Here is a 25,020-nt window from a genome sequence, read left to right on the forward strand (position 1 = left end):
CACAGTTTCTCAAAAGGATAGAATGTTGAGAGAAAGAAGTGATCTGCCTAAAGGTAGACACCACCAATATACAAGTGAGTTCTTCTGCACTTAAACCTCTCACAGACAAATTCAGCTTGAAAATGCACTCAGAGGCTCTTGTAATCCAAAATACCACAAACATGTAAGGATATTTACAGCAACAAGTACTAAATGTATGTGTTTAAATGTAGGTATTAAAATGTACAGAAGCTGTAGAAGAGGCAAGTCTTACTCTATGGAAAGTCAGGGGCCTTATCAGACTCAGACCTCACCAGACACGTGCTCCCAGGCACATTGTTGCCCTTGCTCTGACCTTCACACACTCCTGATGCCAGTCTCCCTTTAAGGGTGCCTGAGATGACTAGGTGACAGCCCAGGGAAATTCAAAGTTAAGACAATGAGCTATTTGTGGCTCCCACTCCTACTGATGACTGGCTGAAACAGAGCAAAACGCCGGGGCCTCAAAGCTTCCTAAAAGGAAAGAATATCAGAACAATTCAAGATAAAAAGTAAACCAAACATGCTCCCATAAAATAGTCCCTACTTTTGGCATTTTCCAAACAATTCTAACATATTATGCTTTTGCAACTTCATAAAAGACAGAGAAAACTCTTTTTTCCCTTAGTGTATTTGTTAATAGAGTGACAATGCACTTACCATTCATCTAGTACTAATGTCTCTAGCATTGAATTTTTTTTTTCAACCTGTAACTGTCCACATAGTTAATTCAGAATATCCCCTGTCAGGATCAAAGGAGAGAGTCTATTTTGTGCTCTGTACAACTCTGGAAGACTTTTATCATCCCAAAGACACATGAGAGACATTTCTGGTTTGCTGGAATTTTAAACAACTCAAGCCCAAACTTGTTTGAGACATCATTTCACAAACAGGCAAGTCTTTCAAGAGGCAGCAGATTTACTTGATGGCAAAGTTTGCCGTCATCCCTCACTCCCTAAGGGCTTTCAGCCACAGGATCACACTTTATGCCCACTCTGTCCTGACTTAGCCATCCAAGATGCCAGCAGGGACAGAACAAACACAGCTGACAGTTGTTCCTGGATCCCTCCTGCCTCCCTCTGTGTCCTGCCCAGAGCACAGAGCATGCACCAACCCAGTCCTGGCTGACTCCTGTTATTAGCAAACTGCCTCAGCCCTCTCCATGTTGAACTTGGCCCTCCAGCAGGCAATTTCTCTTTCACTGAAAAATATCATAAATCAAAATTGATCAAGACAGAGAAACCTCGAGCATTCCCAGGTTTGGTGATATTTTTACACCATAGCGAGTGCTGGGGAGACTTCCCTAGTGGCTCAGTGGCAAAGGATCCGCCTGCCAATGCAGGAGACATGGGTTCCGTCCCTGGGCTGGGAAGATCCCCCAGAGTAGGAAGTGACAACCCACTCCAGTATTCTTGCCTGGAAAATCCTGTGGACAGAGAATCCTGGTAGTCTACAGTCCATGGAGTCACAAAAGAGTGAGACATGACTTAGTGACTGAGAGAGCTGGGGAAGCTCTTTTAGGTCCTGCTCCATGCTTCCCAAATCCTACTCAGCTCAAGCCACACCAAAAAAATAATGATTGAGTTCTGGAGGGAATACAGTGGGAAGCAAAACCCAGTCCCTGTTCTTAATAGTCTACAACCTACAGGAGAAAACTGGGCATGTGCCCACAAGAGCACAGAATTAGTACAAGATCAAGGGCTATGGTGGTTAAAAGACAAAGATGATACTGGGGATCAAAAAAGCATCTGAGCTTTCTTGCAAGTTCACAGTTGTCTACAATCTTTGTCTTTAACTTAAAATCACATACCTGCATAGAACCTAAATGATTACTTGACGAGCACAGTGACACAACACACACACACACACACACACACACACACACATCTTCAGAACCCTGTAGGATGCTGACCTGGGCAAACTGGGCGTGTTGTTCAACCTCTCTGAGCAGCAGTTTCCTCTTCTGTAAAATCAGGATAATGATTCCACATTGGAGGACTGTTGTGATGAGTAACACGTAGCCTTTCCCTTCTCCAGGAGATCTTCCCCATCTAGGGATCGAAGCTAGGTCTCCTGCATTGCAGGCAAATTCTTTACCATCTGAGCCACCAGAGAAGCCCAACATGTATAAGGAGCCCTACAAGCAGTATCTGCTCAACAAATAATACCTGTTGATACCTACATTCCTCAGACATGATAACCGAAGGTCTAGAGAGAAGGCAATGGCAACCCACTCCAGTACTCTTGCCTGGAAAATCCCATGGACGGAGGAGCCTGGTAGGCTGAAGTCCATGGGGTCGCAAAGAGTTGGACACGACTGAGCGACTTCATTTTCACTTTTCACTTTCATGCACTGGAGAAGGAAATGGCAACCCACTCCAGTGTTTTTGCCTGGAGAATCCCAGGGATGGGGGAGCCTGGTGGGCTGCCGTCTATGGGGTCACACAGAGTCGGACACGACTGAGGTGACTTAGCAGCAGCAGCAGAGAGGTTAAGGAACCTGTTGAAAGTCCTACAGGACATACATGTCACTTATAATGAAAAAGATTTGATATCTTGTACTTATGATAACGTCCAAGCTCCTTAATTAGTATGCAAGCCCGACTGGCCTGCCTAACTCTGGAGCTTAAGCTCCCCCTGCCCCATCCCACAAAGAAATCGGCCACACTGAACTTCTTGTGTGCGTGTGTGTCACGTGTGTGCTAAGTCACTTCAGTTTGGTCCGACTCTTTGTGACCCCATGGACTGTAGCCCGCCTGCCAGGCTCCTCTGTCCATGGGATTCTCCAGGCAAGAATACTGGAGTGGGTTGCCATTTCCTTCTCCAATGCATGAAAGTGAAAATTGAAAATGAAGTCGCTCAGTCGTGTCCAACTCTTTGCACCCCATGGACTGCAGCCTACCAGGCTCCTCCGTCCATGGGATTTCCAGGCAAGAGTACTGGAGTGGGGTGCCATTGCCTTCTCTCTAGACCTTCGGTTATCATGTATGAGGAATGTAGGTATCGACAGGTATTATTTGTTGAGCAGATACTGCTTGTAGGGCTCCTTATACATGTTGGGCTTCTCTGGTGGCTCAGATGGTAAAGAATTTGCCTGCAATGCAGGAGACCTAGCTTCGATTACCAATCCCCCTCCTCCAGGAGATTTTCCTGACCCAGGGATCGAACCAGCATCTCTATGTCTCCTTCATTAGCAGGTGGGTTCTTTACCACTAGCACCACCTGGAAGCCCACTGAACTTCTTACAGCTGCTAAATGAAGAGCGTTCCTTCTCACCTTCAAGCCCAGCTTTCTCCTGCCCCAGATGTGCTTCCCATACTTTTCTGTTTCAGCTTTTCCATGTCCTAAATCACAGCTTAGGTATCGTTTATTCTGGAATTCTTTCCCTGGCACCCTGTGCTTCTCCATCAGAGCATTTCTCACACTTTACTGCAATTATCTCTTTTCTGCTTGTATCTCCCAGAGTTTTCCCATCTCTGAGGGCTGGACTCTCAGTGGCTGCTACAAAAAATTAATTGAAAACAAGGGCAAATTTTCCATGAATCTAATGATACATACAACTCAGGGCCCCTCACCTTCAGTGGGTCCCCTCTAAGCCCTGTAACTAATTTTAATTCATAACCTTATGTATATAGTTTTTCTTAGCTTCCCTTGTGGCTCAGCCAGTAAAAAATCTGCCTGCAGTGCAGGAGACCTGGGTTTGCAACCTGGGTTGGGAAGATCCCCTGGAGAAAGGAAAGGCTACCTACTCTAGTATTATTGCCTGGAGAATTACATGTACTGTACAGTCCATGGAGTCTCAAAGAGTCAGACATGACTGAGCAAGTTTTTCTTAAATAAGACCAACCTACAAATTGTATGTTTTAGGGCCCCTTAAGACCTGGATCTGCTGCTGGTTACATGAGTAAACGAGGCAGAGAATGAGGGTCACAGAAGTTAAATAGCTACCCCATCTCATGTCCCACTTCATAACTTGAATTTGCATGGGCATCCGCACAGCCCCAACTCTGCCGGGACCCATACTCAGAAAGCCAGTTCATCATGCATGGCCTCCATTTTGTCACATGGGAAAAAGAATACAGACTTCATAGGATTCATGAAGAATAATTCCTATAACACCTCCAGAGGTAGCTACACAGGAATTGGCACAAGAATGATTCTGAATATAGGCATGTCTGGTGAATGATACTTTGAAATACCTCATATCACAAATTCCATTCAGTTCTCAAATTCAGCATCCATCTAATTTATCCAGGCTTCACTAAACCCCTATTCTATACACAGAGCATAGACCTGGGGGTGGTGTGTGTGGGTGGGGAGGACTGATGACCTCAAAGAGCTGCCACAGAGGCTGGGAAAACAGATGTTTAAAGAAAACTAAAATCTGCAAAGAGTTCTTCTTCATCTTCATCTTTTTTTTTTCTGTTCCTCTTTATTTAATACTTTGCTTTTTTTTCTCTTAGGAGTTATCTCCCCAGCCTCTGTTCTATAGTTGACTATGTTGGTAAATTACCAGCTCTACTCAGCCATGTAGTTGTCTTGGGTTACAACCTGAATAATATTTAAGGGGCCTAAGAGAAACCTGTGAACTGACCAACAGATGAACAAGATTTTCAAGGTGTCACCATAAACACCCTCTAGGGAAGTTGCAGTTCCTTGAAAATAAGCCAAACTGAACTTAGCCAACAGCCATAAGTTAAGAAGTTGGGGATGAAACAGTAAGTAGCCAATCCCTCTCTGAGACTAAGCACTTACAAAAACATTTCAAACTTTCTCCCATTTGTAAAATTTGAACCAGCAGGATGCACAATGCAACAAACACTGACCATCAGCTGGATACCTAGTGTGAACCTGACTCTTAGGCCAAGAAATGTGACTTCTGCCCTTCTCCATCTCCTTGAGGGCTGGGGTGCAATCCTGAAAGGTTGTTGCTGAACCACAAAAGATGCCGGGATTCTTGGCCTCCGGAGGAGAAGAATTCAATCCAGGGCCAGAGAAAAGGCTTGATCGCTCAGAGCTTTTGTGTAATAAAGTTTTATTTAAGTATAAAAGGGATAGAGAAAGCTTCTGACATAGACATCAGAAGGGGGCAGAAAGAGTGCTCCCTTCGCTAGTGTTAGCAAGGGAGTTATACACTTTTTAATTAGTTATTACAATGAATCAAAAGAATGTCTGGAGGTTGTAAAGATCGTACTAGACCCATTCCCATAATTTACATTTTAAGATGACAGGATTAGCCAGAAGGTTTTCAGGAAGGAGAAACTGTCCTCAAGCAGGATACATTGTTGTTATATACTCCTTAGTACAGAGTTTAAACTCAGTTGTTTGTTGTGTAATCATTGGTTCAGGACTTAAAGATAAAAACAGTTTATGTGACTAAGACTAAAGAATGTAGAGGGGGAAAAAAAGTTTGCCCTTTCCTCCTCCTTGAGAATTCCAGACCCCTCTCTCCTTTTGGATCCCTGGACTTCTTATCAACCTGCCTAGGAATTGACTCAATCCCGTGGGCCTAACGAGGGACACAGACTTGGCTCGTGCCAGGCTCTGCTGTCTGGAAGGGATATGACCTAGGGCCAAGCCTCAGGAAGCCTCAGCTAAATCAACAGCAATAATATTAGTAGACAATGGTGAAGGACCATTTTTCCAGCATCAGTTCCTGTGACCAGCTCCTACAATTGCATTCAATTAATTCTCAGGTTCCTAAGAATTACCTGCTTTAATTCTACTGTATGTTTGTCCCTCCACAAGCTCCATAAGAAGCCCCATCACCTCCTCTCTCCTTCTCCCCATCCTGTCATCCAAGTTCATACATGGAGAATTAAATATAATATTGTTGCCATACTGTTAAGAAAGGCAGAAAATTCACTTTTAAGAAACAAACTATTGTCTTGCTGTCAAATTCCTCTACCCAAGGTTTGAGAAGCCTCATCACCATCATGCTTCAAGGAAGGGAAAAAACCCTCATATACTTTAGTCACAGAGAGCACAAAAGGGGATTTGCTTTAGATGTTTCCATCTCTGTGTCCACATATCATCCAAGGCCAAACAACAGGCATGTTTAGTGTTTGTAATTAGATGAAAACAGCAATACTTTTTTATAAGAAGCATCTTATCTTCCCCGTATGTATGTGCACACACTGACAGCCATGAGCTGGGTGATGTATCTAACACAGCCTGGCAAGACAAGATGACCTTTCTAATTGTCATGATGAGAAGCACAATTGCAAGTGACTTTGAAACATATGGTAAACTTCATTATGCTAAAATATAATAGCTTCTTCTTTGGGGCTCATGATGAATATTAATGTCAGGGCTCCTGAGGAAAATGTGCTCTAAATTTTATATTGTATAAAACCCTTTCAATACCAAAGAGAGCATTTATTTATAGTCTTCAACCTTCTTCATAGATGCTGTTAAATATTCCATTAAACATGGCAAAATGGAATGAATAATCATGGAACATTGGAGGTGGGTGGGGACAATGATCCCTTTCCAAGTATCAAGCCAAGCTCCAGGCAGGGCCATAAGAAAAAGTCAAGGGATAGAAATACAAGGTCAAGGAGGACACAGAGTATACAGAGAGGTAAGTCGGTGGGTTCTGCTGCTGGAGGGCATCCTCACAGAGATCTCAGAGGAGCTGGTCCTGGAGAGGTGTGGGAGTGCATCATATAAGATATCCAGAGCATGTGGAGACCATGGAAAATTTAGCAGGTCAAAGGATTGTCTGGGTGATACCCAGAAGAAAGACAGGGAGTGTGCACTTGGGTGGATGAGGGTGTGGGAATATCTGAAAGATGGAGGAAAGAAACCCACAGCAAAAACTATAGGAAGATGTGGTTGGGGTGGTGGAGAATCTGATACCCAACGGTGGCAACCGGCAAGGAGGTGCCTTCATAAACCCCAGTCATAGCAATTTACAGTGATGACACATGGTCCATGGAAAAGGACCTTTGACTTAATACCCTGCACTGGTTATTACCTGTGGAGAGAAGGAGCAGGAGCTGTTACAGACCCAGCTCCTCTCCACAAAAAGCTGGTGACAGTCTAAAAGGTCATCCCGTCCAGCCCTCTTCCCACCCGGCCACCATCCATCACCAAGTCCTATGACTCCCACAACTGCAGCCTCAGCAGCCCCAGGCACCAACAGACACTCTCCTATAGTCCCTGAAATAATAGCATGCTTGGCAAGAAAAAAAATCCTACTGGCAGGAGCTGTTTTTCTAATGGATCCATTTAAGAAAACAGCAAATTTTTGTAAAAAGCCAAATATGGTGAAGTACTCAATGTGAGATGCACGATACAGAAAAAGTAAAGCAATGGATATGAAACTGCACATTTCTCTCAGCTTCTTTATTTTAATGGCCGTGAAAACGTAAAATGGATGCCTTCCACAGATTTATTATAAAAATGATTTTGGTTTATTATGGTCCCAGTTACAGCTGTTCCCTTGATATTGCATTAGCTTTAAAGGCCAGGCCCAGTGAATATTAATGCATGGAGTGGAAACAGAATGCATTTTCCCGAGAAAACCTATGTTGTTTGTTAAATCCATTGCACTCTAAGCCTTAAGAAGTTTCAAAATTCACCCTAAACTGCTACTTCAACATGTTATCACTGCTTTAAAAAATTTCTCCTTTCATTCCATTATTAATCATGATAATGGGTTAACTTCACACACATACACACAGCATACAAGCAGGAAAAATGATAATAACCACATTATATAGAGATAAGGAAACGATCAAATTTCCTCCTGCCCCCTCTCCAAAAATAAACAACAGATATGAACAATACACAATAGAAAAAAGTATAAAGGCACCAAAAAAGCAAGTTCAACTTCATTATTAGTCAAATACATACTAAAATAAAGCCTAAATTAAATACAATTTTTATTGTTATTATACTACATAATTTCTTAAGAAATAACACTTAGTGTAGGAAGGATGGATGGGGGTATCAACTAAACTGGTGTAATACTTTTGAAAGTCTTTGCAGGATGTACCAAGTCACAAAATGATTGTGCTCTTTGGCCCCAGAAATCCCAATCTCACTTTATCTTCAGAAAGAAATTTATAAAATGATTGTTACAAACAACAAAATAAGGAGAAAGTTAAGTAGGTCATGGCATAGTGATTCTTAGAACGTTATTAAGGTTCTAGAAACTAACCTAGAACTCTGTGTTACAAGGAAATCTAACTCTGTGCTGATTCTGACTCTGGAGCCACACAGATGTAAGCCATGTTCCAGCTCTCCACATCCATCTACAGCCCTCCTAGCTCCCTAAGCCTCAGTTTCAGCATCAGTAGAATGGTATGATACATTTTTCTGAATGTATAGCAATGAGGATTGAGTGATGTAATGCTCTCATTTCTGCCACATAAGGCTGTAAAGGTATGATGGTGCCCACTCTCTCAGTACAAGTGTGTAAAAGGTCTGCATGTACTCCGGGCATTGGCAGCAGTGGGAAGGCAGGGTGGGAACACCAAAAATGCACCCAGGGACTCTGGCTCTGCTATGGAAGCTATGTGGTGGACATTTTTCATTCAATTTTTAAAATGTTTAATATCTTATGATATTCTGTGAAATAAATTAAAAATTGGAAAAAATCACACTAGAGAAACTCTAGGAATTTCATAACTTGAAGTTCAGAGGATTCTTGTATAATCCACTGGGGAAATTACTCCACCTCCAAAGGTTACTACATTCTCAGGACCCCAGACATTGGGGGATCTCAGTGTCAGGTGGCCTTCTTAGGGCAGACCTGGAGTTTGGTATTCAGTCCCCCAGTGTTCCTCAATCTCTGAAAAAAAATGCAGGGTTGTATGGAGGGCAGACAGACATTCACCAAATTCTAATTTATCTGTCATGCTGATGCAATGGGGACCTAACGACCAAAGTCAAAAGCTGGGTCAAATATGAAGTTAAAAAGAAGCTCAAGACTCCAGTCACCTTGTCCCAGCAAGACCAGGCTTCCTTTCATTAATCATACCCTGATGTCATAATATATTTGCATTAGATTCTTTCGTGGGAAAGGCAATATAATATTTAGAAATATATACAGTGTAAAACAGCTTTAGTAACACAGATGAAAAGAGAGCTGCTCAAAACAAGCTAAAATAACCAAAATTCTAACATCATTTTGGCAAATTAAAAAAGAAAAACAAGTCTGGTTATCATTAAACCTATAGCAAAGCATGCAATCAATTCTTAATAAGTTATAAAAACTTCAGAGAGTTTCATGTCAAAAGACAAATAAAATTACCTTCTGTAACTATAGACCACCTGATCTGCCTCTTGAGAAATTTGTATGCAGGTCAGGAAGCAACAGTTAGAACTGGACATGGAACAACAGACTGGTTCCAAATAGGAAAAGGAGTACATCAAGGCTGTATATTGTCACCCTGTTTATTTAACTTCTATGCAGAGTACATCATGAGAAACGCTGGACTGGAAGAAACACAAGCTGGAATCAAGATTGCCAGGAGAAATATCAATAACCTCAGATATGCAGATGATACCACCCTTATGGCAGAAAGTGAAGAGGAACTCAAAAGCCTCTTGATGAAGGTGAAAGTGGAGAGTGAAAAAGTTGGCTTAAAGCTCAACATTCAGAAAACTAAGATCATGGCATCCGGTCCCACCACTTTATGGGAAATAGATGGGGAAACAGTGGAAACAGTGTCAGACTTTATTTTTGAGGGGCTCCAAAATCACTGCAGATGGTGACTGCAGCCATGAAATTAAAAGACACTTACTCCTTGGAAGGAAAGTTATGACCAACCTAGATAGCATATTCAAAAGAGACATTACTTTGCCAACAAAGTTTCGTCTAGTCAAGGCTATGGTTTTTCCTGTGGTCACGTATGGATGTGAGAGTTGGACTGTGAAGAAAGCTGAGTGCTGAAGAATTGATGCTTTTGAACTGTGGTGTTGGAGAAGACTCTTGAGAGTCCCTTGGACTGCAAGGAGATCCAACCAGTCCGCTCTAAAGGAGATCAGCCCTGGGATTTCTTGGAAGGAATAATGCTAAAGCTGAAACTCCAGTACTTTGGCCACCTGATGTGAAGAGTCGACTCATTGGAAAAGACTCTGATGCTGGGAGGGATTGGGGGCAAGAGGAGAAGGGGACGACAGAGGATGAGATGGCTGGATGGCATCACTGACTCGATGGACACAAGTGTGAGTGAGCTCCGGGAGTTGGTGATGGATAGGGAGGCCTGGCGTGCTGCAATTCATGGGGTCGCAAAGAGTTGGACACGACTGAGAGACTGATCTGATCTGAACTATGGAGCATGTGAGCTATGAGTATACATGGTTTATACATTTTTGATGTCGAGTCAGTAGACCTTTAAGCAGCCCTTGATTGTTTCTGCCATGTCATAAATATTAAATTGCAGTGCATTGGCTTAGAACTGTCTATCCCTACAGGATCCAATTGTCTATCCCTAGGGGCTTCCCTGGTAGCTCAGAGGTTAAACCGTCTGCCTGGAATGCAGGAGACCCGGGTTCAATGCCTGGGTTGGGAAGATTCCCTGGAGAAGGAAATGGCAACCCACTCCAGTACTCTTGCCTGGAGAATCCCATGGAGGGAGGAGTCTGGTAGGCTACAGTCCATGGGGTCTCAAAGAGTCAGACAAAACTGAGAGACTTCACGACGTCACGACATGACAGGATCCAAAGTTGGCTTAAAACTCAACATTCAGAAAACTAAGATCATGGCATCAGGTCCCATCACTTCATGGCAAATAGATGGGAAAACAATGAAAACCGTGACAGACTTTATTTTCTTGGGCTCCAAAGTCACTGCAGATGGTGACTGCAGCCATGAAATTAAAAGACTCTTGCTCCTTGGAAGAAAACCTATGACCAACCTTGACAGCATACTAAAAGCAGAGATACTACTTTACCAACAAAGATCTGTCTAGTCAAAGCTATGGTTTTTCCAGTAGTCATGTACGGATGTGAGAGCTGGACTCTAAAGAAAGCTGAGCACCAAAGAATTGATGCTTTTGAACTGTGGTGTTGGAGAAGACTCTTGAGAGTCCTTTGAACTACAAAGACATCAAACCAGTCAATTCTAAAGGAAATCAGTCCTGAATATTCATTGGAAGGACTGATGCTGAAGCTGAAATACCAATACTTTGGCCACCTGATGGGAAGAACTGACTCATTTGAAAAGACCCTGATGATGGGAAAGACTGAAGACAAGAGGAGAAGGGGATGAAAGAGGATGAGATGGTTGGATGGTATCACCGATTTGATGGACATGAGTTTGAGCAAGCTCCGGGAGTTGGTGATGCACAGGGAAGCCTCGAGAGCTGCAGTCCATGGGGTCACAAAGAGTCGTTCATGGCTGAGTGACTGAACTGAACAGGACCCAACCCTCCTCAGTTCCATAAACGTCTGAAAGTAAAGTAAATGAGGCAGGATGGCCATCACCCAAAGTCTGGTGGGCCCAGGGCAGCAAAATTTGGTGCAACAATGCGGTGAGGACAGTAAACACTTATCATGAAACCCTCTCTTCTTTACAAGAGCTAAGAGAACCTGAAAAGCCAAATTAGCTACAAATGATGACTTCTCAAAAAGAATTATCTCTCTTGGGTTACAGAACATATGGCAGCTTCAAAGAAGAAGAACAAAGAGAAAAGAGCAGGAGGTCATAACTCACGACAAAGTCAAAGAGGAAAACAAGACATTTCTTATTAGATTAAGCACTAAAAATACTATGACAGTATAAAATACATCATAGTTAGCACGAATAAAATTTAATTCTGCAAAACTTCACAAAATTGGACTCAGAAAAAAAAAAAAAACCAGTCTTAATCTCCCAAAGCCTTTAATTATAGAATATTGTACATGTTGCTTAAAGTTCGAAAGCTCACTCAAAAGAAACTCACAACAATGGCCATCAAATTTTTCAAGTTAATTCCTTATAATTTATTGGATGGCATATCAGTAAATTCTTACAGGCAAATAGGGGTTTGAAAGAAAAGTGAATGTGTTAGTCGCTCAGTCATATCTGACTCTTTGGGACCCCCGTGGACTGTAGCCCACCAGGCTCCTCTGTCCATGGGATTTCCCAGGCAAGAATACTGGAGTGGGTTGCCATTCCCTTCTTGAAGGGATATTCCCAGCCTACAGATTGAACCTGGGTCTTCTGCATTGCAGGCAGATTCTTTACCATCTGAGCCACCCTTTTGCAGCTTAATTCCTCATAATCAATTGGATGGCATGTTAGTAAATTCTTAAAGGCAAACAGGGGGTTTCTCCCGCAAAAACTCTGACTGGGATATCAATATACTTTCAATGCCTGATCTTACAGGACTACAAAGGAAAACACTGACATTCAAGCATTTTTGAACAGGAAGCAGAACTAGCCATAGTTCTTTGAAAATAAAATATCCAAAAGTGGTTTGAAGTTACCACATTTGTATCCAACTAAATTGCTATAATTCAACTTTTTTCTCATTTGTGGTAGTATGGTAAGTCCCTATTAGTTATCCTCCAAAAATAATTTGGGTTTTAATACAAAATATGTGAATATTACATGGCTGATAAACCTAGAGAACCTTCTGTCAAGTTCCATGATGAACTGAGTGTAGGAAAATTGCAGACAGTAGATCGTCATTTGGGGCCTGAAATACAGAATGTGTACTTAGAAATTTCAAAAATAAAAACAGTCTCTCTTTTCAGGACACTCAACATCATCAAGAGATGTTGTTAGTGGACTTTTGTTCCATAATCTCGACTCTTGAGTGCAGTATGGAGGTGGCTGGCAATAAGGGTAGTAAGCCGGTGGTAAGGGAGGGTGGAAAGACCTCATGTTAGGAATCAGGTTCATAAAGAATATAAATCTACATAAAAGCTGAAATCACAATATAAAGGGATTCAAATCCTAGCCCAAGACTCCCATCCTTCCTGAGTCTTAGCATCTTCATCTGTGAAACAGATGGTGCTGGGCCAGCTGCACAAGTGTCCAGAGGATCAGACAACCAAATGCACGTGCAGCCTTAGCCCAAAAGAAGAAAAACTAACATTTGTTACTGAAGAGAAAGTGACAACATACAGGGAATCATTCCTTCCTTTCAAAGAACATATCACATCCATTAAAGCTATAGCTACTCTGTGCACACAGCAAGGGATCTAATAAATACATGCTAAATACATACAATAAAGATCACAGGAAGGAGAAACCCCAAAAGAATTCATTTTTAAACCTATAAGGTTCTACATTAAGGATAATATGTAGAGAATTAAATTCCAATAATTTCAATTAAGTTCTAATAATCACAACAATAATATTCTATTTTCAGATCATAACATAATGCTGAAGTTGTTCAGGTAACTGAGGGTGCTACCACTCCCACTCAGTTCAGTTCAGTCACTCAGTCATGTCTGACTCTTTGTGACCCCACGGACTGCAGGACGCCAGGCCTCCCTGTCCATCACCAACTCCTGGAGTTTACTCAAAACTCATGTCCACTGAGTTGGTGATGCCATCCAACCACCTCATCCCCTGTCATCCCCTTCTCCTCCCACCTTCAATCTTTCCCAGCATCACGGTCTTCAATCTTTTCGCATCAGGTGGCCAAAGTATTGGAGCTTCAGCTTCAGCATCAGTCCTTCCAACAAATATTCAGGACTGATTTCCTTTAGGATGGAATGGTTGGATCTCCTTGCATCCAAGGGACTCTCAAGAGTCTTCTCCAACACCACATTTCAAAAGCATCCATTCTTCAGTGCTCAGCTTTCTTTATAGTCCAACTCTCACATCCACACATGACTACTGGAAACTCCCACCCAAGAACATGTAAAAACAGGTGTGGGAAGAAGCAATATACAAAAGACAGTACTGAAGGATGAGAAGCATTCTGCAAGTCAGGGTACAGCCCCACACAATGAATAACGCCTCCCCCAACCCTGGCCAAGGGGCTCTCCGCCAGGAACTGTGGCATCCCGCTTACCACCACTTTTAGCTTAATTTTCAGGAGGGTGTGTATGCGTGTGCATGTGTGTGCACACACCAAGGTCATCAAAAGCCCTGAGTCCAAGTGAAATGTAGACAGAGACTAACATAGGCACTGGTTGATAAGAATGTTCCAGAAAGAAAGCAGAACACTTGTCAAGTACTTTTAAGATTCACATGGAGCCACTTATAACATAGAACCAATTTCCTGCTCCAAACAAATCGGCATGTCGAAAAACTGCCTGTTGCAATTGGGTATGAAATACTGTTAAAATTGTCACTCTATTCCACGTAGGGGCTCTGTTGAGGGAATATTGTTAGGGGTGTATAAAAAATAAATGGAGGGGCTTTCCTGGTGATCCAGTGGTTAAGAATCTGCCTTGCAATGCAAGGGATACTGGTTTGGTTCCTGGTCCAGGAAGATCCCACATGTCACAGAGCAACTAAGCCCATTTGCCACAACTGCTTAGCCTACTTCAGTGCTGCAATGACTGAAGCCCCAGCACTCTAGAGCACTTGCTCCTCAACAAGCCACCACTGTGAGAAGCCGGGGTACCGCAACCAGAGAACAGACCCCTGCACTGCAACTAGAGAAAGCCTGCACACACAGCAACGAAACCCACCACAGCCAAAAATAAACAAATGAATCTTTGGGGAAAAAGCAAATGGAGAGACATGTAGAAAAGGGAATAGCCTCAGTAAGGATTTCTAAAACTAACTGCATGGATAAAAATAGAAAAAAGAAATCAGAAGTGGACATTAGGTCCAGACAAATACTGTTTGATTCCAGTTACATGAGACACATAGAATAGTCAAATTCATAGAATCAGAAAGTACATTGGTAGATGCCAGGGGCCAAAGGGTGGGGAATGGGTATGGGGAATTAGTGCTTAATGGGAGGACAGGGAGTTTCAGTTTAGGAAGGTAAGAAATTCAAGAGATGGACGATGATGAGAAGCTGCACAACAATGTAAATAAACGTAGTGCCACTGAATGGTACAGTTAAATATGGTTGAAATAGTATATTTTATATATGTGACTTTTACCACAATTTAAAAAAATACTTGAAAGCCAATTTTTCTTTAAAAAAAAAAAAAAGGAACAAAATTGGAAGGAATCCTGGGAATTCAAGATCAGAATGGACTAGAGTAACCAGTGATTTCACCTCTTGCAGGAATTGTATGATTCATTCTGGAACACAAAGTCTTTACTAGGGGCTTCCCTGATAGCTCAGCTGGTAAAGAATCCGCCTGCAATGAAGGAGACCCCGGTTCGATTCCTGGGTTGGGGAAATCCCCTGGAGAAAGGACAGGCTACCCATTCCAGTATTCTTGGGCTTCCCTGGTGGCTCAGATGGTAAAGAATCTGCCTGCAATGAAGGAGACCCCGGTTTGATTCCTGGGTTGGGGAAATCCCCTGGAGAAGGGATAGGCTACCCACTCCAGTATTCCTGGGCTTCCCTGGTGGCTCAGATGGTAAAGAATCCACCTGCAATGCAGGAGACCTGAGTTTGATCCCTGAGTTGGGAAGATCCTCTGCAGAAGGGAAAAGCTACCCACTCCAGTATTCTGGCCTGGAGAATTTCATGGACTGCATAGTCCATGGGGTCACAAACAGTCAGACACAACGAAGCAACTTTCACTTTCACTTTATTTTCAAATGATACTAGAGATTATCATATTAAGTGAAGTAATCCAGACAGAGAAAGACAAATCCCATGTAATATCACTTAGTGTGAAATCTAAAACAGGATATGAACTTACCTGTAAAACAGAAACAGAATCATGGACTTAGAAAACAGATGTGTGGTTGACAAGTGGGAGGGGGTTGGGAGAGGGATGGAGGGGAGGTTAGGGTTAGCAGAGGTAAGGTTCTATGTACAGAATGGATAAATGACAGGTCCTACTGTATAATAAACCATAATGGAAAGATATAAAAAAGAATACATATATGCATAACTGGATCACTTGCTATATAGCAAAAATTAACACAACATCGTAAATCAACTATACTTAAATAAAAGAGTTTAAATGACGGAGGGGTGGATGGAAATGAAACGTAGACATCTGGCTTTGCCGTGACTTACATCAAGCACCTGGGAAGCAGAAAGAATTCATTCATCCAACCTCACACTGTGACGCCACACGTGCCAGATGAGACACAGATGATAAAGAAGCAACAGAACTGAACGGAGGCCACCCACCAACTAACACAGGCTTTTTGCACTGTTGTGGAGATGCCTCCCAAAGGAATTATCATGATTATTTAATAAAAGAGGAAGGAAATTAATCACGAATTTCAAGCTTGGAATTTCACAGCAAGAGAGTCTGAAGGGAAATAACCATACTCACAGTGATGCAGGAATAAACTGGAAAGAAGAAAACTATGGAGAGAAACTAAAAATTGAAAATGTAAATTTAATTGGGATTCTGATAATTTAATAAGATGATTAGAGATGTGAAAGCTCAGCTCACAAGACACCTGAGAAAAGAAATTTTCAAATTTTAAAGGTTTTCTCCAAAATGTTCATATTATACATATATTCGATCTAAACAATAAAGATTTCCAGTTAGAGAGGCAGATATTAATAAAATACTTGCCATATAACAATCTAAGTTCCTTCACCTCGAACCTGCAACACTCATTCTGGTTCCCAGATAAATAGCTGAGGTCGCTCAGTCATGTCTGACTCTCTGCTACCTCATGGACTGTAGCCCACTAGGCTCCTCTGTTCATGGAGTTTTCCAGGCAACCGTATTGGAGGGGGTTGCCATTTCCTTCTCTAGGGGTCTTTCCTGACCCAGGGATCGAATTGGCATCTGTGCGTCTCCTGCGCTGGAAGGTGGGTTCTTTACCACCTGGCCCACCGAGAAATCCCCTTGGTCCATCTACACAAGGGCTCTCTAACACCCCTTTAGGTTCTAGGGGCTTAGAACCAGTGATGTCACATCACTGGAAGATTCTATATTTAAACTCAATTAGCCTGAGGCCTCCCTAATTGACTTCCATCTAATTATACGTTAACAGAGTTTCTTAACATTTGGAGGAACTTAAAATTTGAAGGAAATTTTGACTCCCTCAGAAATCTGCTGAATAACTGGATCTTTTTGTGGAAAAAAATGTACAAACTCACAGATCTGAAGTCTGTGTAGTTTCACAGTCTTCCCATGAGCTACTGCTTTCATCTGCTATTTTTTTTTTTTTTTTGTCAGAAATGGTTGGTAACGGCCATGCATGCTTTTTCATTTGCTGTAAATCTATTCATGAAGACTTTCCATTACACTCTCAAAAAAAAATCATCTTTAAGAATTTAACACCACTCCATGTTCCTGAAAACATCATGCTTTAAGCTACTTTTGAGGAGGACAGATGATGCTTTATTGGTCTTTTTTGCTCTGGCTTCTAGGAAGTTCATGATCACATCATATTCTCAACCAAAATAATTAACACTCATCACTTGCATTTTCTTCTGTCTCAGCTTTTCCATTATATTTGTTAATTTTGTTGTGTCTATCTTTGATGTATATTTATATAAATTCCAGTTTTCCATTTCTTCCCCAACCACCCCCCCAAAAGACAGACTTTATTCCCCATTCTAATTTTTCTTGAAAATTTCACCTAAATATAGATAATAAATGTGGAATAGGAGTGACTGCCTATATACGCAAAACCTGCTAAATCACATGATCTCTAAACCAAAAGTTTTTTCTTAAAGTGATTTACAAAAGATGTTTCACCAGTGGACTAAAGAGTTAAAAAACTAAAAAAAAAAAAAAAAAGAGTTAAAAAACTAGTATCTCACTGAATGGCATTAAACTTCCTTTTATTACCTATTAGGAGGTAGTCCAAGAAGAAGGGTAGGATTATGTGAATGTGGCCTTTCTAGCCTAAAGGAAAAAGTAGATATTAGACCCAAATCATAATTGAAAAGTTGAGCTACTTCCACTTCACCACCTTTAAAAACTGACCCTTATCTGACTTCCACTTCCTCCAGACTCACTGAAAGGCAAACATGAGACTTTAGGCTGGACACAGCCAGCCATCACTCCCAGAAAAAAAAACACCATTTGACACCCGCACTGAGAATTCTTTGATGCATTTCACAGATCCTACGTGGATTCCTGACAGCTCACTGGGACACAGACGCTGCCGGATTTTTGAGCTACATCTGCAGTATCTTTTCTACTCGGGCAGCTGGCATAAAGTGGGAAAATTCATTAACATGCTAATGATGTCCTATTTAAAATTCTGGCCCTGATTATTCTGTGATTAAATCTCTCCCCTTGACGTCTGCTTCCTTTATATCCAAGTTACAGTATGAAATCAACAATATTAATAAAGGACAATACAGATTACCAACTTATACACAAGAGAGGGAAACACCATTCTGTAAATCCCAGGGTTGTCTTTTTTTCTGAAAAACACATGTAGCAAACTTAAAAGTGTTACTTATTCTTTTTCATACCACTCTCCCTTAGGGAAAAAAAAAAACACTGAAATCCACAATAATTAAAGGTCTATAGTTAATTTCCACAAGTATTCAGAGGTTGAAAGATAGATTTAATCTATTTACTGCCCCTACAACTGCTCAGACTTCAAATGCATTCTCCTGAAGTCCTAAGAACCACTGATGGGGTATAAGCACCCAGGGTATTCCTTCCCTCTTTAAACAGACTCTGTGTCACTGAGTCGAAAGTCAATAGATTCATAATGATTTCTGCCTCCCTTGCCCCCAAGTACTTTGGCATATTTCAGTCCTTCTCATCACATTGTTCTGTCTGCTGCTGCCCCAATCTGTATAGCCAACTCGGACAACTCAAGCATCTTCCATGAAAAACTAGCAAACTTTATCACTGCCTTAATTAGACTGGAAGATGAATTTTAAACATTTGAAAGAAAAAAAGATACAAGGTCTGGGTCTGTGAGTCAAAATAAGGGAAAAAAAAGACTAATGTTTCTTGTCAGCATCTGGCCCCAGTAAGTGAACAAATATTTATGGCCTCTTTACTAGTTTTAATGACATCATGCTGGATGCTGCCAACAACAAAAATGAAACCTAAAGACCGTGCTTTCACCTCAGTGGGCTCACAGTTGAACCACAGACCCGAGATATAATGACATTGTAAGTGATTTAGCAAAGTCAGTTCATCTGCGATGCGCCATTGCATATTCTCTTCCCATCATTAAGAACCCTCTGAATGACAGAGATTGTTAATTATTCTCTAAGACTGCAGATGTCCCCTTCCACTATAGACACAGAACCCCGACTGGATGTGGACACACACATGGCTGGGTCAGCCTACCTAGAGCCGACATCACGAGCCTGGGTCGCTGACTGTCGTGACAGTCACACATGCATGGAATCTAGAAAAATGATACTGATGAACCTATTTGCAGGGCAGGAATGGAGACACAGACATAGGGAACGGACATGTGGACACAGTAGAGGAAGGAGAGGGCGGGACGAATTAAGAGAGTAGCACTGACATATACGCACTACCATGTGTAAAATCGGCAGCTAGTGGGAAGCTGCCGTGCAGCACAGGGAGCTCAGCTCAGTGCTCCGCGACACCCAGAGGGGCAGGATGGGGGTGGGTGGGCTCGGGTGAGGCTCATGAGGGAGGAGATACATGTATACTTATGGCTGATTCGTGCTATGGGGCAGAAAAAACACAACATTGTAAAGCAATTTCTACAAACAATAAATGCTGGAGAGGACGTGGAGAAAAGGGAACCCTCCTCCACTGTTGATGGGAATGTAAACTGATACAGCCGTTATGGAGAACAGTGGAGATTCTCTAAAAAAACTAGGAATAAAGCTATCGTATGACCCAGCAACCCCACTACTGGGCATATACCCTGAGGAAACCACAATTCTAAAAGACACATATACCCCCAATGTTCACTGCAACACTATTCACAATAGCCAGAAAATGAAGCAACCTAGATGTCCGTCAACAGATGAATGGATAAAGAAGATGTGGCACATATCTACAATGGAATATCACTCAGCCATAAAAGAACAAATTTGAGTCAGTTCGACATATGGAATCTAGAAAAATAGTACTGATGAACCAATTTGCAGGGAAGGAACAGAGACGCAGATGTAGTGAATGGCCTTGTGGACATAGTGGGGGAGGGAGATAGTGGGATGAATGGAGAAAGTAGCATCAGCATATATACACACTGTCCTGTGTAAAAGAGACAGCTGGTGAAAAGATGCTGTATGACACAGGGAGCCCAGCCTGGCACTCTGTGATGACCTAGAGGGGTGGGATGGGGGAGGGGACGGAGGCTCAAAAGGGAGGGGATACATGTATAATTATGGTTGATTGTTATATGGCAGAAACCAACATACTTGTAAAAAAATTTTTTTTAATAAAAAAGAAAATAGGAAATAACATCTAGAAAAAATTTAAATAAATATCTGTTTTTAAGAACATTACACATTGCTCATTTTTTTAATAGTCTTATTTTAGGATGTTTTCTCTAAGATTAACAAGAGTCAGCTCATGGTAATACCTGAAGCAGCACATTATTTAGTTCAGTTGCTCAGTTGCGTCCAGCTCTTTGCGACCTCACGGACTACAGTACATCAGGCTGCCCTGTCCATCACCAACTCCCAGAGCTTGCTCAAACTCATGTCCATTTAGTCGGGGATGCCATCCAACCACTCAGTAATGTGCAGAAGCACCTTACTTCTTTGCATTTGCTCTACATTTAAACTTGAGCACAGAGCTCACTCCAGATTTTTAACTCTCAGACCCAACAAATAACAGAATATGGACGTTGGTCTAGTTTAATATCATATCAACGGATAAAAGCTTCACTTTACTAAGAATTTATTTCTTTGTCTCTCACACTCTCACCACCCCAAGATGATTAGTTTGGTTCACCTAATACCAAGTCACCTCAGATTGCCTAAAAATTAGCTTTAGCCTATAAAACACAAGGAAGGGATACCCAGGTGGCTCAGTGGTAAAGAATCCACCTGCCAAAGCAGGAGCTGCGGAAGATGCAGGTTCTATCCCTGGGTCGGGAAGATTCCCTGGAGGAGGAAATGACAACCCACTGCAGTATTCTTGCCTGGAAAATCCCATGGACAGAGGAGCCTGGTGGCTACAGTCCACAGGGTCTCAAAGAGCCGAATACAACCAAGTGCATGCGCACACACACACACAAAGCACAGGGAAAGGGTAGCTGATCCAGCAAAATCCAAGTGTGAAACATAAAGAATGCCTTCACAACAGTAATGAGCCATCTGCAATTTAGAATCATCCATGGTAACAATCTCTCATTCCATTTGTTTATGTTTTATTCATCATTTTGAAAATACTTAGTCAAGTGACAATGATGAGATTCAAAAAGTACCACACGGCTTTTTTTTTTTTCCTAAAAAAAAAAAGAGATATTAATGGCTTTCAAGAGCTTAACTGTCCAAATGAAAATATTGCTGCATCCTATTATATATAGGATGGATACAAAGATCCTGCTGTATAGCACAGAGAACTTTATTCAGTATCCTGTGACAACCATAATGGAAAGGAATATGAAAAATGTACATATATATATATATATATCTGAGTCACTTTGCTGTAGAGCAGAAATTAACACAACACTGTAAATCAACTGTACTTCAATAAAGTTTTTTTAAAAAAATAAAATATTGCTGAACTAAATTTGTCCAAATTTGTTTTCATCTTTTCTCCGCAATATAAATTTCCTATTTTGCGCCAAAAGTCTTATGATGGTAACACACGACATCTCATAGTTTTCCTTGTTTATATTTTTAAAAATTTAAAACAAATTTATAAAAATTTATAGCAAAATTTATTTAACTACAAAATTAGACCTACAATAACATAATAAACTGCAGCATTACATCTTGGAGGAACATGTTGTCATTTCTCAGGACTATAGTTATATACTAAGGCTCAAATGCATAGTCTCTAGTTTACTTATTTGGCAAAAAACAAAGCTCGGACCTGCCAAAGTGAAAAAAAGATAAGGCCAACTTAGAGGTGTCCACGGCTGAGAAGACACAGTAGTGGTTGACAGTCGCACCTGTCGTTCAGTTAACTACGAAGGAACCTCTCTCTACAAAATTTAGTAAGCCTTTAAAACAAAATGTATTAGCAGTGAAATGACACACCTATTTCTTCTAGCTGATTTCATATTTGTTTGGTTTTAAATACTAATCTTGATTTACTTCAGTTTGTGGACTATTTTCAAGTAAGTGTGTTAAAAGTGTCAGTCACTCAGTCACATCTGACTCTGCAACCCCATGGAGTGTAACCAATGAGCCCCTCTGTCCATGGAATTCTCCAGGCAAAAATTTTGGAGTGGGTAGCCATTCCCTCCTCCACGGGGATCATCCCAACCCAGGGATCAAACTCAGGTCTCCTGCATTGCAGGGGGAATCTTTACTGTGTGAGCCACCAGGGTGGCCTTATTTCAAATCTGGCTACCTAATACCTTCATTCTTGTTTCTTTTCAAACAAGAATACTTTGTAAATACAGTTCTTTATTAGTATAAATGTCATTCATTTTTCTTTTTTTTTTAATTTTATTTTATTTTTAAACTTTACATAATTGTATTAGTTTTGCCAAATATCAAAATGAATCCACCACAGGTATACGTCATTCATTTTTCTAGTAAACATTTATTTAGGAAATATGATTTACTATGTATGAACTTTGCCTTCCAACAACCTCTAGTTCCCAAGGGAAGGGCAAAGGTGTATGCACACACACACAATCTCAGGATCTTAATAATTAATGCAATTAATCTGTATCACTTAACCAGCTTATGAGATGGATAATCTATCATCTCATTTTACTGGTGAAGAAACAGGTTTCAGCATCTATTGTATTTTAAATATAAATTTTCTCCCTATGATTTCATTCTGTATATTAGAAACTGAATCATCAGAAATTCTTTACTACTTTTTTTTTAAGAAACAGATTTGACTTTATTAATTTGGGCTAAACCGCAATCTTCCGAAATTATCCCTCAGAGTGAAACTTCAAGGTGACCTCATTTACTGTTAACAACTAGACAAGAAAAGACCACAAGAATAGTTTGACTCCTCCAACAAATGGATACTTTGGCCAAGGCAGCATCTTCTGCATCTGCCTCTTCTTTGTGGGCAGCTCTCAGAAAAGCCCACAAAGAAGAGGCACTCAATGGTCTTTCCTTGGTTTTCCCAAAGCCAGCCTGCTTTCATGTACAATTGTGCAAGCCAGGAGGCTGAGCCAAGGAACAAAAGGGAGATAATTGTCAACCAGAGAATTCTCAAGACCTGTGCCAAGGTGGAGATTGCTTCAAGCAATCACAAGGCCATTAGCAAACAGAGTAGAGGAGGAGGAAAGACAGGAAATGAAAAGGCATCAGATTGATAGCAAAACAAACACTGAAGAAATGGTGCCCTATTTTCTAGGGCTCCTGCCAAAAATATCCTGTGTGGCTCCAGGACAGCCGTCACAGTGAAGGGTACATGTGAACCAGTACAATAAATAGCACACATATTTCATCGGGCAACCGTGTGACCACTTACCATAAGCAGCTCTCCCCTGGTCCAGTTCTTGCCTGAGTCTGCTGTAATCTTCTTTCACACTTCCCAGCTTTTGGACGTTCCTGGAACTCAGTACCAACAGCTTGTGAAGAAGTCCCTCCAGCGCTTCCCTCTCCAGTGTTAATGATCTGATCTCCTCTGTGAGCTCCTTGGCTGTACAGAAATGGTTTCCTGCAGCGCATTGTGGGAGAGGAGGGAAAACAAGCATTAGAGCATCCCTACATGCAGAAGACGCAGCCATAGCTCACATGTACTAACAGTGAGAGTCCCGTGGACTGCAAGGAGATCAAACCTGTCAATCCTAAAGGAAATCAACCCTGAATACTCATTGGAAGGACTGATGCTGAAGCTGAAGCTCCAATACTTTGGCCACCTGATGTGAAGAACTGACTCATTGGAAAAGACCCTGATGCTGGCAAAGACTGAGGGCAAGAGGGGAGGGGGCGACAGAGGATGAGATGGTTGGATAGCATCACCAACTCAATGGACATGAGTTTGAGCAAACTCCAGGACACAGTGAAAGACAGGAAAGCCTGGCATGCTGCAGTCCATGGGGCCGCTAAGAGTCGGGCATGACTGAGCAACTGAACAACAATAATCATGTGAGGCAAGGAAACTGAAATTTGCAGCTCTGTGTAACTGCATGAACGGTCTTCTGTGGATGAATCTGGAAGCATGCTGACAGTCCTTTTAAACTAGGAAAACTTCTAGTCACTTTTTCACCTTTTCTCATTGTATTTTGTTTTAGAGGTTCCATTGATTCATTCATGTCCTTCTGAAACACAATGACACCAAAATGTCCCAGTGAAACCCAGGGAAGCTACATGGTATCACTCCATTCAAACATCCAAATGTCAAAGAGGTGAAATATTACAGTAGGGTGGAAAGGGAATGGGCCGTGGAGTCAAAGTAGACTGAAATTCAAATCATACTCCCCTGGTAACTCAAACTGTATGACCTGGAGCAAAAAAAAAAAAAATAGCATATGGAATTTCAGGGCAAACTTCTTACAGAATATGATTGTGCTAATACCTGCATTAGAGATGACTGCAAAAATAAACTTGAAATTCTATAAAATTCTAAGCAAAATATATGGCACATTGAATTTATCAGGGGTGAAAGAATCCAGGTCAATACATGGAAATTAACTGTATTTCTAAATACCAGCAGCAAACAATTTAAAATACTATGTATATTTTAAAACTCAAAATACTTAGGGATAAATTTAAAGAAACATGAGAAAACTTCTACACAGAAAACCATTTTGAAGCTTCTGAGAGATCTAAGGAAGACTTAAATAATTAGAAAGACATATCATATATACATATACTAAAACTGAATTTTGTTATGATTTTCATTTTCCTCAAATTGATCTATTGATTCAATACAATTTCAATCAAAACCTTATATGAGTCTTTTGTAGAAATTGAAGAACTTATTCTAAAATGCGGAGAAGGCAAT

The 25,020-nt window shown here is 41.2% G+C and overlaps 1 protein-coding gene across 10 annotated transcripts in view; it reads right to left on the bottom strand.

Annotated features, from left to right (window-relative positions):
- DISC1 (DISC1 scaffold protein) overlaps window positions 1-25,020 on the bottom strand; it is a 423,187-nt gene that overhangs the window by 194,137 nt on the left and 204,030 nt on the right. For all 10 annotated transcript variants that reach the window (XR_015156615.1, XR_015156616.1, XM_086381280.1 and 7 more), the window contains one exon: window positions 23,542-23,730. Coding sequence is in view for 8 of the 10 variants with exons in the window: in XM_086381280.1 (XP_086237406.1) it covers window positions 23,542-23,730 (189 nt within the window). In the remaining 2 variants the exon portion in view is untranslated. The remainder of the gene's footprint in view (window positions 1-23,541; window positions 23,731-25,020) is intronic.

This window comes from Bos grunniens, chromosome 28 (assembly GCF_055505025.1).
Source record: "Bos grunniens cultivar Pamir isolate PY7600 chromosome 28, Bosgru_T2T1.0, whole genome shotgun sequence".
NCBI lineage: Eukaryota > Metazoa > Chordata > Mammalia > Artiodactyla > Bovidae > Bos > Bos grunniens.